This window comes from Pteropus alecto, unplaced genomic scaffold, assembly GCF_000325575.1.
Source record: "Pteropus alecto unplaced genomic scaffold, ASM32557v1 scaffold24, whole genome shotgun sequence".
Classification (NCBI taxonomy): Eukaryota; Metazoa; Chordata; class Mammalia; order Chiroptera; family Pteropodidae; genus Pteropus; species Pteropus alecto.
Genome location: NW_006439192.1, coordinates 9,910,505 through 9,927,971, shown reverse-complemented (window position 1 = coordinate 9,927,971; position 17,467 = coordinate 9,910,505). Strand labels below are relative to the sequence as shown.

At 39.6% G+C, this 17,467-nt stretch overlaps 1 protein-coding gene across 5 annotated transcripts in view; it reads right to left on the bottom strand.

Annotated features, from left to right (window-relative positions):
• Positions 1–8,172, bottom strand: part of GTF2E2 (general transcription factor IIE subunit 2) — a 76,844-nt gene extending 68,672 nt beyond the window's left edge. Inside the window, exons 1-4 of one of the 5 annotated variants that reach the window (XM_015592835.2) lie at positions 7,937–8,171; positions 6,274–6,292; positions 6,015–6,092; positions 5,314–5,486 (exon numbers count right to left, since the gene is read on the bottom strand). In XM_015592835.2, coding sequence (XP_015448321.1) covers positions 5,314–5,482 — 169 coding nt within the window. In that variant the 5' untranslated portion in view covers positions 5,483–5,486; positions 6,015–6,092; positions 6,274–6,292; positions 7,937–8,171. Of the gene's footprint in view, positions 1–5,313; positions 5,487–6,014; positions 6,093–6,176; positions 6,217–6,273; positions 6,293–7,936 lie in introns of those variants that run through there. The other 4 variants (XM_006916337.3, XM_025049873.1, XM_006916336.3 and 1 more) reach the window with 4 other exon arrangements.
• Between the last annotated feature and the right edge of the window lie 9,295 nt (positions 8,173–17,467).

Genomic DNA, 17,467 nt, shown 5'->3' with positions numbered 1-17,467 from the left:
GAAAACTCCTTTGGAGAGTGTCTTTTACTGTCATTTTGTCTACCCCCATTGCAGTTAAAGTTGCTGAAATAACACCCTGGATACATCACAGCAGACTTAAACCTGCAGCTGCAGAGTGGGAATGTGTTCCACACTCCTTCGAGCTCAAGGCAATCTTCTGGAAAAAAAAAAAAAACACCAACTGTGCCAAAAGAACAAGGGTAAGACGTCAGCCCCACTTTGGTCACATCGGAAGCTGACCAATCTACACGCAGCAGAAGCCTGAGGATGACGTCTCATCAGAATGGCATCCCTAAAGGCTCTTTTCTTTCCCCTCCTACCTCACTACGTGTATGGAACCAGTCTCCCCACTTCTTCTTCCCCTTGTACCCATTGCATGCAAAGGTACAAGATAAGGTCCAACATTGCCACCGGCTTCACTTCCATAACCAGCCTACCCAAAGGGTGTGCCCTAAACGCCACACTCTTCACTCACTGGGACCTCAAAGAAACAGGTGAATTGACTCTGAGACAAGAGCTTCCGGCTCTAGGGACCACCTTCCAGACTCTCAACCAATGGTTTAGGGAAAGGCTCCCTGTCAGTTTAACCACTGAAGTTCACTCCTTTAAGCCAGGAGACTCTGTCTGGGTAAAAGAGTGGAACATTTAGACCCTAAAACCCCTGTGGAGAGGCCCCTTTACTGTCATTTTGTCTACCCTCACTGCAGTTAAGGTTGCTGAAATAACACCCTGGATACATCACAGCAGACTTAAACCTGCAGCTGCAGAGTGGGAATGTGTTCCACACTCCTTCGAGCTCCTCAAGGCAATCTTCTGGAAAAAAAAAAAAAACACAAACTGTGCCAAAAGAACAAGGGTAAGACGTCAGCCCCACTTTGGTCACATCAGAAGCTGACCAATCTACACGCAGCAGAAGCCTGAGGATGACGTCTCATCAGAATGGCATCCCTAAAGGCTCTTTTCTTTCCCCTCCTACCTCACTACGTGTATGGAACCAGTCTCCCCACTTCTTCTTCCCCTTGTACCCATTGCATGCAAAGGTACAAGATAAGGTCCAACATTGCCACCGGCTTCACTTCCATAACCAGCCTACCCAAAGGGTGTGCCCTAAACGCCACACTCTTCACTCACTGGGGATTCCAATATTGGATGGGATACATAAAGGTTAGATCTGAGAGTGGCCAATCCTGCCAAGAGCCTAAAAAAATTAGGGAAAACTTGGGGGTGTTGGCCATAGACTTCAAGCAGGGAAAGGTCCATAACCATGCAGAGGGCCCAGCAGTCGGAGAAATAGTCCAATGGCTGCGTAATTCAACCACATCTAAGCCTACACCGTCTCATAGGCCCCAAAGCCCACAAATGTATGATCAGCTAAAGGTAGCTTTGGGCCAAAACCTAGACCTCCCAACCCTAGGGAAGAACCTCTTTGTTGACCTAGCTGGAAAGATAGCCTATGAACTTGGAGCAGCACTCATGAGTGAACATTGGCCTTGGAAGGGAACTAGCCTAGATGCCTTTTACCTCCTTCAGTGGAACTACACGGTGGCTCATCACAAAGAGGGTCGACCCCAGAGCTGGGTCCTCTGCTCAGAAGTGGTAGGGGAAGAATGTCTTGGCATGATGGGTCCAGGATACACTCAGTGGGTTGGAGAAACTCCATGTAAAAAAATGCTATTTTTAAATCACACAGACCTAAACTGGTGGTTCAAGGTTCCTTCCTGGTATTGGGCCAATAATACTGCAGCTAACTCTTCCTTGTGCCACTCTCTCAATCAAAACTCGCCTGTCACAAACTGTACTATAGAGGATGGCACGGTCCCTAACCCTCTCCACGCCATCCCAGCTATTGGCAAATTCTGGGAAAAACTCAATTCCACAAGCCCCGACAGCTGGAAAGCACTCGATGGGCTCTTCTGGATTTGTGGAAAGTGGACTTTTACTCAACTTCCGACAAACTGGGACAGAAGTTGCACCATTGGGAGCATTCAGTCTGGCTTCTTCCTTCTACCTGACCAAGGAGGAAATGAGCTAGGTGTTCCCCTATATTAAGATTTAAAGGCCAGAACTAAGAGATCACTTGAAATAGGGGGACTACAAATGTGGGGGGAAGATAAGTGGCTACCCCACCATATTATCCAAAACTATGGCCCCACAACTTGGGCCCAAGATGGGAGCTGAGGTTACCGGACCCCTACATACATGCTCAACCAAATCATTAGATTACGAGCAGTTCTTAAGATCATAACCAATGAGACTGAAACTGCCTTAGAGCTTTTAGCCAAGCAACAATCCTAGATGCGGTCAGCTATCTACCAAAACCGCCTAGCCTTAGATTATCTATTAACAGAAGATGGAGGAATGTGTGGACAGTTTAACCAGACTGCCTGTTGCCTCAAAATAGATGACAATGGCAAAGCTGTGACTGCCATAGCTACTAATATTAGGAAAATAGCTCATGTGCCCATCCAAAGTTGGAAAGCATGGGACTCTGGTAGTCTCTTTGTAGGCCGGTTCTCCACTTTCAGTGGCTTTAAGACCTCAGCTGGGATAGTACTCCTCCTCCTTGGAACCTGCCTCCTCATCCTTTGCCTATTGCCTCTTGGTATCTGGTCAACTACCTCCCTCATAGAGGCTATAGTAGAAAAAAAAAAAAAAAAAAACCTGCAGCAAAAGCTATGGAAGTACCAGCCTCTAAACCAAAAATTAGAAGGAAATGATGCTCTCGGACCCCGTCCTGAGTCCGAGCATCAAAGCGGGGAATGTGGCAGCCTGACCTTGCCAAGCCATTTCCTGCTCGAATGAGTTTGTTCCTGACTGCCCCTGCCTTCCAAGGACTCTCCAGCTGACATAAATTTTCTCGTAGCTTGCCAACCAATCAATGTTCTTCCTTATATCTGTAGCTGTGTAGGAATGACAAGACTGTATAAAACTGCCCGTTATGTTACAATTGGGGCTCAGCTTTTGGATAATAATCCACTGAGCTGGTGCCAGCATAAATAAACGCTGCTTCTTGCTTATAGCCTTGGTGTCCCATCTCTCTGTTCGAAAATTCCACACCACACATATTGATGAAAAACTGAATGTTTTCCTCCTAAGATCAGAACAAGGCAAAGATGTTCACTCTCACTTGTATTTCTATTCGACATTATACTAGCCAGTCCAGACAAGAAAAATAAAAAGCATTCGTATTGGAAAGGACGAAGTAAAACTGTTCTTATTCACAGATACATAATATTGTATGTAGAAAATCCTAAGAAATCCACACAAAAAATTTGGAAATAATAAACAAGTTTAGCAAGGTTGCAGAATACATGATCAATGTAGAAAAGTTTATTATATTTCTATATACTACTAATAAACAATTCAAAAAAAATCAAAGAAACAATTTCATTCACAACAATATTGAAATGATAAAATACTTAGGAAAAATTTAACAAAATAAATATAAGATTTATACATTAAAAATCTAAATAAATGGAAAGATATCCATGTTCATTGACCGAATGATTTAATATTGTTAAAACAGCAATTCTCCCCAAATTGATTTATAGATTTAATGTAATCCCTATCAAAATTACAGCTGGCTCTTTTACAGATTGGAATTGGTGAAATGATCCTAAAATTTATATGGAAAAACAAAGGATCCAAGAAAAAAACAAAATAATCTTGAAAAGAAAAAAACTGAAGGACTTACACTTCCCAATTTCAAAACTTAACTACAATGCTATAGTAATCAAGAGAGTTTGGTACTGTCGTAAAGATAGACATGTGAATTAATTGAACCAAATTGAGATACCAGAAATAAACTCTTTCACTTATAGTCAACTGATATTCAACAAGGGTGCCAATTAATGTAAATCAATGGAGAAAATAGTGTTTTCAAGAAATGGTGCAGAGACCACTAAATAACCACACAGAAAAAGACAAATTTAGACCCTTATGTTAAACCACACACAAAAAAATCAACTCAAATGTATTACTGGCCTAATGTGAGAGCTAAAACTATAAAACTCTTAGAGGAAAACAGTAAATTCTCATGATCCTAGATTAGGCAAAGATTTCTTAGATGTGACACTGAGAGCACAAGTGACATTAGGTCAAGAAATTATATACAGAATATATAAAGAAATCTTAAAAATCAATAGGAAGACAACCCAATATTTTTAAATGGGCAAAAAATCTGAACAGACATTTCGCCAAAGAAGACACACAAATGGTCAAATAAGTACATGAAATGATGTCCAACATCACTGGTCATTAAGGAACTGAATATTAAAACTACAATGATAGCAATTCACATCCACTAGAACGGCAATTTAGATAGGAATAACAAATCTTAGCAAGAATAAAAAATGGAACTCTCAAGTATTGATGGTGAGAATGTAAAATGCCACAGCCATTTTGGTAGTTTCTTAAAAAGTTAAACATATACTTACCACATGACCCAGAAATTTCACTCTTAAGTCTCCACCCGAGAAAAAAAAAAAAAAATGAACAAAGACTATACAGGAATGTTCAGGGCAACACTATTCATAATAGCCAAAAAGTGGAAGGAAAACAAATGTCTATTAACTGGTGAATGGATAAACAAATTGTAGCATATCCATACAATGGAATACTCTTCAGCAAAAAAATGGAATTACTGATATATGCTACAACATGGATGAATCCTTGTACAAAATATCAGCAAACTGAATCCCACAACGAATAAAAAGAATTATATACCATAACCAAGTAAGATCTGTTCCAAGAATGCAAAGCTGGTTTCACATCTGAAAATCAATTAATGTAATATATCATGTTAATATAATAAAGAGCAAGAACATGATCATCTTAATAGATGCTAAATAAAAGAAGCCACATTCTAAAGACCACATACTATACAAATCCATTTATAGGAAATGTCCAGAAAAGGCAAATATATAGAGACAGAAAGTAGATTATTGGTTATCTGGGACTGGAGTGGGAACAGGGAGTGACTGCAAATGGGCACAAGGGGTCTTTTGGGGGTGATGGAAATGTCCTAAAATTGGATTATGCAAATAGTTGCACAGTGCTATAAATTTACTAAAAATCTTAACTGTATACTTAAAATGAGTAAACTGTATGGTATGTAAATTAAACCTCAATGATGTAAATTCTAACTATAACATAAAACTATTAATATCTGAAAAACAAAAAATTCTATCATTCCATCACTTATACTTAAAGTGCCTATCAATATGAATGTTGAACTGAAAAATGAACTTGCCACCACTGAATGGTTTCCTGAAAAATAAAACTAAACAGTTCTAAACAGTCAATTTTACTAACCAGAATTTTGCTTAGAACCTGATGATCCTCCATGTTCTAGCTTTGCTTTCTTCTTCTTCGATGACGATGATGTTGATGACTCAGAAGATACTGAACGTTTTTCTACTACAGGAGTGGAAAGAGCTCGTTTTTTGAACAGCTCCCGTTCTCTCAATAGGCTTGGATCCATAATGCTGCAAAGATAAATATAAGTATGTTTAATAAAAATTCCAGTCACTCAAACCTGTATGCCAAATCCATAGGTCTCAACAAGTTACTGCCCAAACAAAATTACCTTTACCAGTTCTCTAGCACTTGTATTTATTCACTTACTCATTCAATCAAAAAATCTTTAAATAATGCCTATTATGTGCCAAGCATTGTGCTAGGCACTAGGAAAGAGAAAAAGAATTATCCTCTAATGCTCTAGAACTGCACTGTCCAATATGGTAGCCACTGGTAACATGTGCTTACTGAGCACCTGAAATGGGGCTGGAGATGAGTTATACTCTAAGTGTAAAACATACACCAGATTTAAAAGACATAACAGAAAGAACTTTTAAAATTACTAATGAGGTATTTTAGATAGATTACATGTTGATATAATACTTTGGATATACTGGATTAAAATTAATTTTCTCTAATTTTTTAAAACTTTTTTCAAAACTATGGCTACTAGAAAATTTTAAATTACATGAGTGGCTCACACTTTTGCAACTTACTTTGTATTTCTATTGGACAATGCTGCTCTAGAAATAACATCAGGTCTACTCGGCAGAAATTAGGCAGACTTAGGCTTACTGTGGAAAAAAAAGAGAACCATCAGAAATGCTTATAAATGAAAATGGTAATGTCACCATAATAAAAATAATTTTAAAAAATACTTAGAATACTGTAAGCTCCTTGAAAGAAAAGTTTCCTCTTTGACTTCTTATATTTATCTTGGCATTTCGTACATACTGTGCTGGTATGTAAACTTACAGATGAGTTATTTAGCATGCTGGAATAAAGGAAATAGTGAGAAAAAAAGAGAAAAAAAGGTATTTTAAAACTAGTGAACTCTCTATCATTAAGTACATTAATATTTGATAGAAATACCTAAGAAAATTCCTTACTTGGAGGGAGGGAGGACTAAACCTCTTCAGGTTTTTCCCCCAGTTCTAAACGCTACAATTGTAATCAACTACAGTACAATAAGGGTAGCCAAAGATCATTCAACAAGTATTTTAAAACGTTCCTCTCTTATCTGAACTCTCCCTAGAAACCCAAGGAGAATCTAGGAAGCACACGAGCAGACTTTATAAATGATCTGTGCACTGTTAAGATTAGTGTTTGTAAATAAGGAAGGAAGGTCCCAGAAGAAAAAGACTCTTACACTTTGAAAACCTTCAAGCACAAGGTAGCTCAATCAAATGCTCCTTACTCCACACCTGCAATGCTGGTAAAGGTCTCTAAAACACTCTAGGTCACATTTTATTTATTCACTGCTTTTAAGCCAGGTGCTCAAGGCTTTCCTGTTCTCAGTGTAAGCAAGCTGCTTGAAGGCAAGGCTTTATCTTCCAGAATCTCTCAAAATGTGGAGGCTTTTACTGCACTTCGGGTGTGGAGTAAGGAGCACGTGATTTAAGAATCAGTATCTTAGGGTCCTCGTCCAGGTACTTTCCTTTAGAGGCTTGTACCTGAAATGTTGGTCAAGACCTCTAAAACAAAGGTGTGGGTACGGGTAATGTTCCACGGTACCTAGAGCAGAAGGCTTAATGTCTATCTTTCCCATCGCACGCTCTAACTTTTCCTTTTTCTCAGAAAGCTACTCAATATTTGTAGTTTTACATGTACTGACGTGTGGTAGACAGGACTCACCACCCTGCTCGTTTTACATTTAAAAAACACCACCACCATAGGGACTTATGTGTCCACGTGTCACAGATGAACAGGGAGAAGCCAAAATTAAGTCGCAATCTTCCGTCTCCAAAGCCCACGTTCTTTCCACCGTAATATCCGACTTCTTTCAACCTTTCTACTTACCGTTTTTTTTGCTTCTTTCCCTGCCTAAGCCTCAGAGGTGCCACTAAGAATCTAAGAACACTGCTACACTGAATAGCCGGCAAGCTAGGAAAAGAAACTGCTTACATCTTAAATGACAGAAATGTAAAGGTGGGAGAAAACTGCACCGCAGTGTTTTGTTTTGGAAAATGTCTTTAGCCTTTGCAGAAAATTATTATAACTAAAATTTAGGAATCATTACTAACTAGGTCTCCAAAAGGTGACTTAAAAAAAAAAAAAAAAAGTCCGTGGACGAGCTTCTAAATCACAGCCTTTTAGGTGCACGGACATCGTGGTTCCCCAAACTCCACACACGGGTCGCTCGGCTACTGCTAACGTAAACTTGGGGGCTACGAAGAGGCACAATCGGCTATCCGACTGCGAATTTCTCCTTTACAACCCAAAAGTTTGCTGAATAAACCTCCGGCCTAAAAGACAATGCTCCCAAGAAGTTTGTTACTGTGTTTAAGTGCTTCTCGTAGAGAACGGCAGCACCAGCCTCACGATGGGTGGAAGACACACTCGCCCCTTGGCAGGAAGCGGTCCCCACGACAAGCAGGCCAGAGTTTCGCGCCCCTCGCCTCGCGGCTGCAGCCCCTACCTGAGCAAGGTGGGCCGCCCCACGCGACCCGCTGTCGCCTCCCACTGTCTCCGCCTCGGCCAGCCGCCCGCGTCCGCGTGGCCGTCGCTTTCGGCTCCTAATCAGTCCCCCCGCCTGTCCGGACGCACGCCCAACGCCGCCCCCGCCAGGTCGGGGGTCTCCGCACTGGCAGCGGCGGCTGCAGCACCGACAACACTGCCCAGGGCTCCGCCCGCCACTTCCTGATCAGGCTGCTAAGAGCTAAGTCCCGGCAGCCACCGCGGCGCCTCCGCCGCCTAGAATGCGCGTGCGTCATCACGTGCCCTGCTTGGGTGTAGTGCAGGAGAACCAGCCAGCTGAGGCGTTCCGGGTCTCCATGACAACAGGAGGGTGCTAGGGACGCGGCGGAGAACAGGACTCAAGTGGGAATTAGCAGCCGCTAAAATGGAACTTTACTTTGCGTAAAATTAATGCTACCAGATCCTCCTGCAACGTCATCTGAAATCTGTTACGCGATTTTTCAAGTTATTGTCTACTAGGTGATTTGTGACTTTACATTAAAATGCCTGTACCAGCATCTAAACTTCAAAGAACATTGTTTCAGCTCTATTACATATGAGGAAACAAGAGGCCCAGGGAAATTAATGACTTGCTCAAAACTGCACAACAAGCAAAGGCAAATCCTGATGTGAAGCCCAGTTTCTAAACTCCTAACCACCACACGTGTGAACTTTTAGAAAAAAATTTCGGATTCAGAAGCAACATAAAGGGGTAGAAATACAGCCTGCCATGTACTGGAGTGTCTGATTTCTGCGCTCTTTTCTTCACTCCTATAACCTAAAGCGGCAGCATAGCCAGTGCTCAACTATTCTGTGGCTCTTTTAATTCTCAATACTGGTTACCCAAGTTACTTGTGTTGGTTTTTCTCATCAGGGAATAATTGTACGACCACAATGGGTTACTTGCATTAGGCTGTTACGAAAATTAAATGAGATGATAAATTTTTAGTCAAAACTTGGAAATAAAGACAAAAGATGATTGTGTGACTTTTAAAAATCGATTTCATTGTAGAGGATTTTGTAACAAACCCACTTGACGTTCATCTGATACCCTAGGGAAATGTAACTTTGAATAACAATTTAGTAGTGTCCAAAGATTTTAAAACCCAGTAAAGCTAGAAATATCTGGTAAAAAACTGATGAGGTATAATAGGGAGCAGCAGATATCAAGTACAAAAAATAATCCGAGGTTAAAATTGCATTGTGCTGAGAAACATGAGCCAGTATTGTTTCAATTTATTAATCTTTATTTCATTGTTCCTTTCCCCAGTGGTTTTACAAATTCCAGTTTCTCATACCTTGTGGAATCAGTTGTATCATTCTGCTGGTGTCCTTGAGAGAATTAGTATACAAATGGACAATGACTAGGCCATAAATGATTATAAAATTCTGACCCACATAAGAAACCAACCCACAACCCTTGAGCAATCAGCTCATAATGGCCAGGATCTGCTCAAAGGCTGCCAACCTCCCTATTTTGGACACACATACACACACACACATGCACCAAAACCAACCAGAGAAAACCATATGTGCTCTCTAAATCAGCCAGAGATGTCCGCTTCTAGTTTCTTCACCTCCAGCTTCCCTTGCCAACAACCTTTTATAAGAACACACTAGGAGCATCCTTTTTTTTTCTCACTATACCAGCATACCTCATTTTATGGTACTTCACTATATTGCACTTCACAGGTGTTATTTTTACATATTGAAGGCAAGAGCCTCCCACCAACAAAATTATTACAACTTGCTTTATTGTCATACTTGTTTTATTATGGTGGTCTGGAACCAAACTGCAAAATCTCCAAGGTATGCCTGTAAAGCTTCCCCTCTTTCTGATCTCCTGTCAAATACAAGTGATGGTGGCTGACTCCTTGCTATAGCAAGCTCTGTAATTTCTTTCCTCATGTAAGTGGTCTTCAAGTATTTACATTTTATTTAAAAAAAAAAACAACTTTAGTACATGCTCATTATCTAGTCACGTGAGAATTATGAGCTTAAAATTAGAGAATGATGCTTTTTACACAACTAGATCTACCACAAGGAGAGCACTCAATGAACCATTAAAAAATAAACTGAGGTACATTAAAATTTTGAAGAGCTTATTTGCGCAGACGTCAACTAAAATCATGCAACCCCAAACCAAAAATGGTTAGGAACACTCAACTGACAGGAGTTTGGGGAAAGGTTTTCATTGAGAAGATTCAGAAAAAAGCAATAAAGTACATGATTGACTATAGCTTAAGCGATTGGCTTATTTGGGAAAGCCTAGTTGGTAGGTTGTGATTAGTTCTTAAATTTCATTTTCTCCAATTTAAGTGCATTGATTCTGGCTTTGGTTTCAGTTTGCTTAATGTAGGATACCAAGGCATTAGAGCCATCACAGTCTAATGCCCTCCTTGTTTATTTACTTTAACAAAATGCTCACAATTATTCCTTTATTTCATGTCTTATCTTAGCCAGTTGGAACAGACTTTGGACATAGTTACCCCTTCCAATGCCAATATTAGAATGTTATTTATAATCCAAACCCCCAAATCTCAATTGCCCCTTCTTTACCCAAATATTAGCTATTAGTATGCCCAGTTTGAAACCTTCTCCTACAGACAGACTACAGCAAATCATTGAAATATATAAATAATGGATGTTATCAACCAGTACTATTAATCCTGTTTATACTGCCTTCTGCCTGTGACTAGGTCATAACACTGAAAGCAATGACTGCATTCATTCAAAACACTTTTGGGTGATACCTTGTACTCTGAAGATAGTCAAGTGAAGGCAAAAATGAGCTCTCTATATGGCCCATAATTAGGCTATTTTTGTATCAGAAGTACTACACATGGACATATTACAAATGAACTAAAAAGAGGTTTGTCTGTTGGTAATGTCGACTACAACAATGATCAACTTAACCTTTCCCAAATGAGCTTGATTTCAGGGCATTCAAGAGTTGAGATTAAACATATAGACTTTAATTACTTTTATTCTGTCATCTCATCCTTGTTATACAATGTAGACACCACCTGGGTTGCTCCTGAGGCAGCCTCCAGCCAGGGCTTAGTGTCTGAGATGTGAGACGTGACTAGGACATGGCTATTTGTGTAATATACACAAAGTCTCCATCACTGATGCTTAAATAAACCTCTATTATAATTAAACCCACCTACATATTAGCATCCTCAGTATTTCAAGTCCCAAGGGTGTGCCTAGTGTCAACTTATATGAAGAATGATTCCAGCTACTAATGCAATAGCAATTATGTCTTACTTATCTCATGAATGCTTATAATATCCTGCATACTTTTTGATAGAAAATATGGTGGCTTTTTCAGGAAATATAATTTCTATGTTTTATAAAACATTCTCCTGTCCTGGCCAATCCAAACTCCTCTACCCAAAAAACACAACTCAATATAACTACAGAATTAATTTCAATATAGCAGATCTTTTTTGCACTATTTTATTTAATTGTGGTAAAATATACATAACAAAATTCACCATTTCAACAATTTTAAAATGTACAACTGAATGGCATTAAATACATTTACAATATTACCAATACCTACATCCATCTCCAGAATTTTTTCATCTTCCCAAACAGAAACTCTGTACCCATTAAGCAATAACTGCCCATTCCCTCCTCTCCAAGGCCCTTGGTAACTTCCCCCCTCATCCTCTGCCATTGGTAATTCCTTATTCTTTCTCTATGAATTTGCCCTAGTTCTAAATATTTTATGTAAGTGGAATAATACAATATTTGTCTTTTTGTGTCTGGTTTATTTCACTTAACGTAATGTTTTCAAGGTTCATTCATGTCCTAGCGTGTATCTGAACTCCATTTTTTTTTTTAATGTAGTGGCTTAATTTTTTTATATTATATAATTGTTTGGAAGAGGAAAATTGAGGTAAAGTAAATTTATTTCACTCTGCCATCAAATAACAACTGCCTTTCAATTCCCCTCATCTGGCACTCCATCTCAACTAACTAGATATATAAATTCTCAAAATAGCAGACAAAGCAAATTAGCCTACATTCGCAGATATCAAAAGCTAGAGTAAGTACTTTGCTCATTATCGGTCCTGGATTTCTCTAGTATGGGTGGTCTCTCCTTCTGTGGAGCCTTTTCCCCTACCTTCTGATGCAGTCTGCCCGTCCTGAAAATAACTTCCCAGAGTAAGACATTAGCATTCATCCTTCCCTAGCATTCATCCCAAGAGGGAGGAAAAACAATCTTTTTTTCCTTCAACCCATCTTAAGCTCTGAAGCTAAGATCCTGTAATTAAACTAAAGACATTAACAAGAAAAATAAGTTTATTAGCATGTGCATTGCTCATAACATGGGAGTATCTAGTGATGAGTAACTCAGAGGGGTGGTTAGAACTTAGGCTTATATAGCATCTTCACAAAAGAACAATAACTTTTTAAAGACATGACAAAACCTTGAGTGAAAAGAACTTTGAGCTTCTGGAGTGGTAAATTATGCGAAGGCAAATATATAGGGAAACTAATGGAAGATAAGGGCTAGTTAGTAAAGTTTGTCATGTAGATTCCTCTGGAGCCATCTCTGGGATGATAAGGGCCTAAAGTTGTTTCTAATGATTAATTTTTGTCCTTCTTGGTAGAGAGGGTAAGGGGGACACCTTTATAAATTTATATCTTACTTTTTTAGGCAAATAGAGGGAAGGTAGAAAGCTGTTCTTACATCTGCTTCTTTTCTATAACTTCCATTCTGAAGGGGTTAAAATACTGGACTTTGAGCCAGACAGAACTGGCCTGAATTTCTGCTCCACCAATTACTAGTCGTGTGACGTAAGCCCGTATTTAATCTCTCTAAACTTGAGTTTCCTATTCTGTAATGGAAAGGACAGTCTTAGTTTGGGCTGCCATAACAAATTACAGTAAGGCTTCACTTAACATCATCAATAGGTTCTGCAACTTCAAGTAAAACAATGTATAACGAAATCAATTTTACCACAGGCTAATTGCTATAAATAAGAGTTAAGATCCTATGCATCTCATCAAAGTTATAACAAAATGACACTGAACGAAATAATGTTATTCGAGGACCTGCTATACCACAGACTGGGTAACTTAAACAACAAACATTTATTTCTCACAGTTCTATAGGCTGGAAAGTACAAGGTCAAGATGCCAACAGATCTGGTGTCTGTTAAGAGCCTGTTTCCTGGTTTGCCTTCTTGCTGTGTCCTCACAAGGCGGAGAGCAGAGAAAGAGAGGAAGCAAGCTTTTTCTTATTTCTTTTTAGAAGGGCACTAATCCCATCATGAAGGCTCCACCCTCATGACCTAATTATTTCCCAAAGGCCCCTACCTGCAAATACCATTATATTGGGGGTTAGGTTTCAACATATGAATTTGATTGGGACACAAACATGCAGTCCATAACAAGTATTAAATAATAACTGTAAAGCATTCGCCACAGTGTGGACTATCATAGCTATTATTATTAGAACCCAAAGCATTCACTACAGTGTGGACTATTATAGCTATTATTATTAGAACTCAACTCTCCAGTTACTCTTCAAAGTCACCAATGATTTCCCAATTATTAAATCCAATGGTCTCTGTGGTAGATTGTATAATTGTTCACATGTACCTCCTCTTCTTGAAGGAAAACTGTATTTCCTAAGTCTTTAGGCTCAGTGGCCTCCTATGTACTATTTTCCTTTGAGCTACTTCCCTGTGTCTTTAATCCTGACAACTCTGTCCCTTTCTTCCAAGGTCTTTGCCATTATCCATCTCTTAAACATGGGTGTTACTGACACTCTGGACTCCTCTCGCTCTTCACATTCCTTGTCTTAAAGGTCATATATATACACCCCTGGCTTTAACTATGACCTCCAGGTATATAATTCACAAATCTGTCTCCCTAATCCTGACTTTTCTCCTAAACGCCAGCTTTTAAGCTTCCAGATCCCTACTGGGACCACTAACTCAACATACCCTAAACTTAGTGTCTGCTGCCTTTAAATCAGTTTTTCTGCCTATCTTGGCTCTTTCTATTAATGGCATCGACTTTCTCCCAGTCTCTCAGACTAGAAACTTCAGGACTAGTTTTGACTCCTCCTTTTCTCTCAAGTCCTAAATACTATCAGTTCACAAATTCTGTTGACTCTTTCACTGCAAATTTTCTTATGTGTATCCCTTTCCCTTCCCACCAAGACCACCCTAGTCCGGGCCCTTTATTGCCTCACGTGGACAACCTCAGCCTCGTTTCTGACCTCCCACCCTACTCTCTACTCTTTCCACTTCAATCTTCCAGTCCCACTTTGATGACATTTCTTCCTTTAACAATCTTCAATTTTTAACTATCAATGACTCCATATTCCTAATCTTCTCATCCACTGATCAACATCCTCTCCAAATAGCACAATCAAATTTTCTAGCATCATCACCTATTAACTCCAGTCATTCAATTCAACAGTACTGGGCACTGCAATAAGCGATGTGAATATACAGTACGACAGTCTCCCCTTACGCTGTTTTGCTTTTTACGGTTTCAGTTATCCGTGGTCAACTGCAGCCCAAACATGTTAAATGGAAAATTCCAGAAATAAACAATTCTTAAGTTTTAAATTGCAAGCCACTTCTTAGGATGACGAAATCTCTCAACAGTCCCACTCTGTGACTCAGCCCTTTGTCCAGTGTGTCCACACTGTACATGCTCCCTGCCCGTTAGTCACTTAGCAGCCCACTCGGTTAGCAGACTGACTGTCAAGGTATTACAGGGCCTATGTTCAACTCACCCTTATTTTACTTAGTAATGTTCCCAAAGCACAAGAGTAGTGATGCTGGCAACTAGGATATACCAAGAGAAGCCATAAAGTGCTTCCTTTAAGTGAAAAGGTGAAAATTCTTGCATTAATAAAGTATTCTACCATCTCATATCACAAGAAAGGTGAGTACAGTACAATAAGATATTTTGAGAGAGACCACATTCACATAACTTTTATTCAATATACGGTTGTAATTGTTTTATTTTATTATTATTGTTAACTTCTTACTGTGTCTAATTTATAAATTAAACAGTATCATAGGTATGTATAAGAAAAAACAAAATATAGGGGTCGGTACTATCTACAGTTCCAGGCATCCACTGGGGGTCTTGGAACATATACCCTGTAGATGGCAGGGAGGCACAGGGACTACTATATAAAAATGTAGAGCATGCTCCTGTGTTTGGAAGGAGCAAATACTCTTTACTTATACTTAAAGTCAATGCAACAAGTGCTATAATAGATGTATAAGCTTTCTTGTAATTCAAGGTTATAGTTTAGGAAAACAAAACTGTAGCAACCTTAAAAACTGGAAACTGATGTAGGCTAATTTAAGCACAATGAATGTATTCTATATAGGGTAGCTCACAGAATCTTGGGAGGGCTCGTGATCCAGGCTCAGAGGCTAGGCAGCTAGTGTCATGGTGGCCAAAATCATGACTCAGAAATGATCCAGTGAGGTCAGCATTGCTGCCATGGGATTCTAGTTGCTATAACTAAAAACTGACATGGCAGGTACTGGTACTACTGCCAGACCAACCCTTAATTTTGTTGCCATAGTCACTAGAATTCTCTCATCCCTGTTTCTGAGTAGTCGGGGGTGGGTGCATCTGATTGGCCAAGCCTATGTTATGAGCTTTCTCCCTAGCTGCAAGGGAGCCTGGAAAAGCATGCACCTGATATTTTGGGGCTCTATGTGGGTATATGGGCTTTGTCTCTTATTGAGGTTCATAAGGATGGGATTCCCCAAACTTATGAAGTCTGGATGCTAAACAGTCAAAAAGACAAATGTCTACTACAACTTACAGAAAAAAGACTTAAAAGGGGAATTATTGCCATAAAAATTTATGTAAAAACTAGATGTCGCCCCAGCCCTACCGTCCAACACTTTACCTTTTAACACCGTGCCCTAACACATTAAATAGCACTTAAAATATACTACATGAAAAACAGAAATGACTATATATAATCACTCTTACCTTTAAGATATTGACAGATCTTTATTGAAGAATCAACATGCTAAATTATCGTATAAAAGGCAATGGCAATAAAAGAGTATTTCTCAGAGCAGGGCACAATGGAAACCATCTTCTATACCTTCCGCTAACAGCTCGTCACCTACATCCAGGTCAAACTCATGGAAAGAGAAAAGTGTGTTGAAGACCTGAAAATCCTGCCTACAAATTTTTCAAAAACATAAAGGATTAAAATTTTGGCTTTAGTACTATAGATATTAGTGTAAAAAATCACAGTAACACACCTTCGCTCTCTTGCAACCAGAGCTGCTGCATGACGTACCAGGAATGATATTACGAAACTCAACATAAAGAATATAGAAATGATTGTCAAGTGTAAAATGACATTTACAAGGTGAAAATGTAGTGCAGACCTATTGTGTAACCAGGTATTATGGGAATATATAGCAAATAAAACTACTAGCCTTCAGGACATGGTTCTATAGTGTAGCGGTTAGCATGTCTGCTTTACACGCAGAAGGTCGTTGGTTTATGCCCCAATGGAGCCACAGTCCATGGTCTATGGCCATGCCAACCTGAAGAAGCCCCATGTCTGATCTTGGAAACTAAGCAGGGTCGGGCCTGGTTAGTCCTTGGATCAGAGACCACCTAGGAAGACCAGGTGCTACAGGAATAAATGATGACAACTTTTTTTAAAAAAAGTATTAGTCTTCAAGGTGGTTTTAGTCAAGACTTGTAAAATGAGATTTCTAGGTCTTGTGATTAAAATGGCCACAAATTCTGTAACACTCCTCCCACTGAGGTGAAGAGTCATTAACTTCTGCTTAAATCTAAGTTGGCCTTAGTGACTTGCTTAACCAGTAACATGTGGCAGAAGTGATGTTCTAGAACTTCCGAGGTCAGGTCATAAGGCATGTATCATCTGCCTGGGAATCTTGGAACAATCTCTGGGAGCCCTGAGCTTCCGTATCAGCCCATTACACCTTGAGACTGCAATACTGGAAAGACCACACGTGAACACTCTGGTTGACAGCCCCAGCTGAGACCAGCCTTCCAGTCATCCTTGTCTAAGTGTCAGATATATGAATGATTCTGTTTTAGACTTTCTAGACCAGTCCAATTGCCAGTTGAATACCTCCAAATGATCTCCGTCAACACCAGTGGAAGAGTCATCCTTGCAAGCTGAGATTTGCTCAAATTCCTAACCCACATAATCATGAGATATAATAAAGTGGTTGCTATGTCAAGTCACTAAGTTTTCAGGCAGTTCGTTATGCAGCAATACATAACTGGATCATCAGGCAAACAGGTGAGAAAGAACATTCCACACAAAATAAACATGCACTCTTATTATCCAACCACGTTGAATGAACTCTATCATTTCCCAGAATCTTGACCCACTATCTTTTAGGCTGGTAGGTAAGAAGGGTAGGAGGAGGGAGAGTAGTGTGTGGTTATCTCAGTCCAGTCCATGTCCAGGTTTTTAAACCCTATTTTC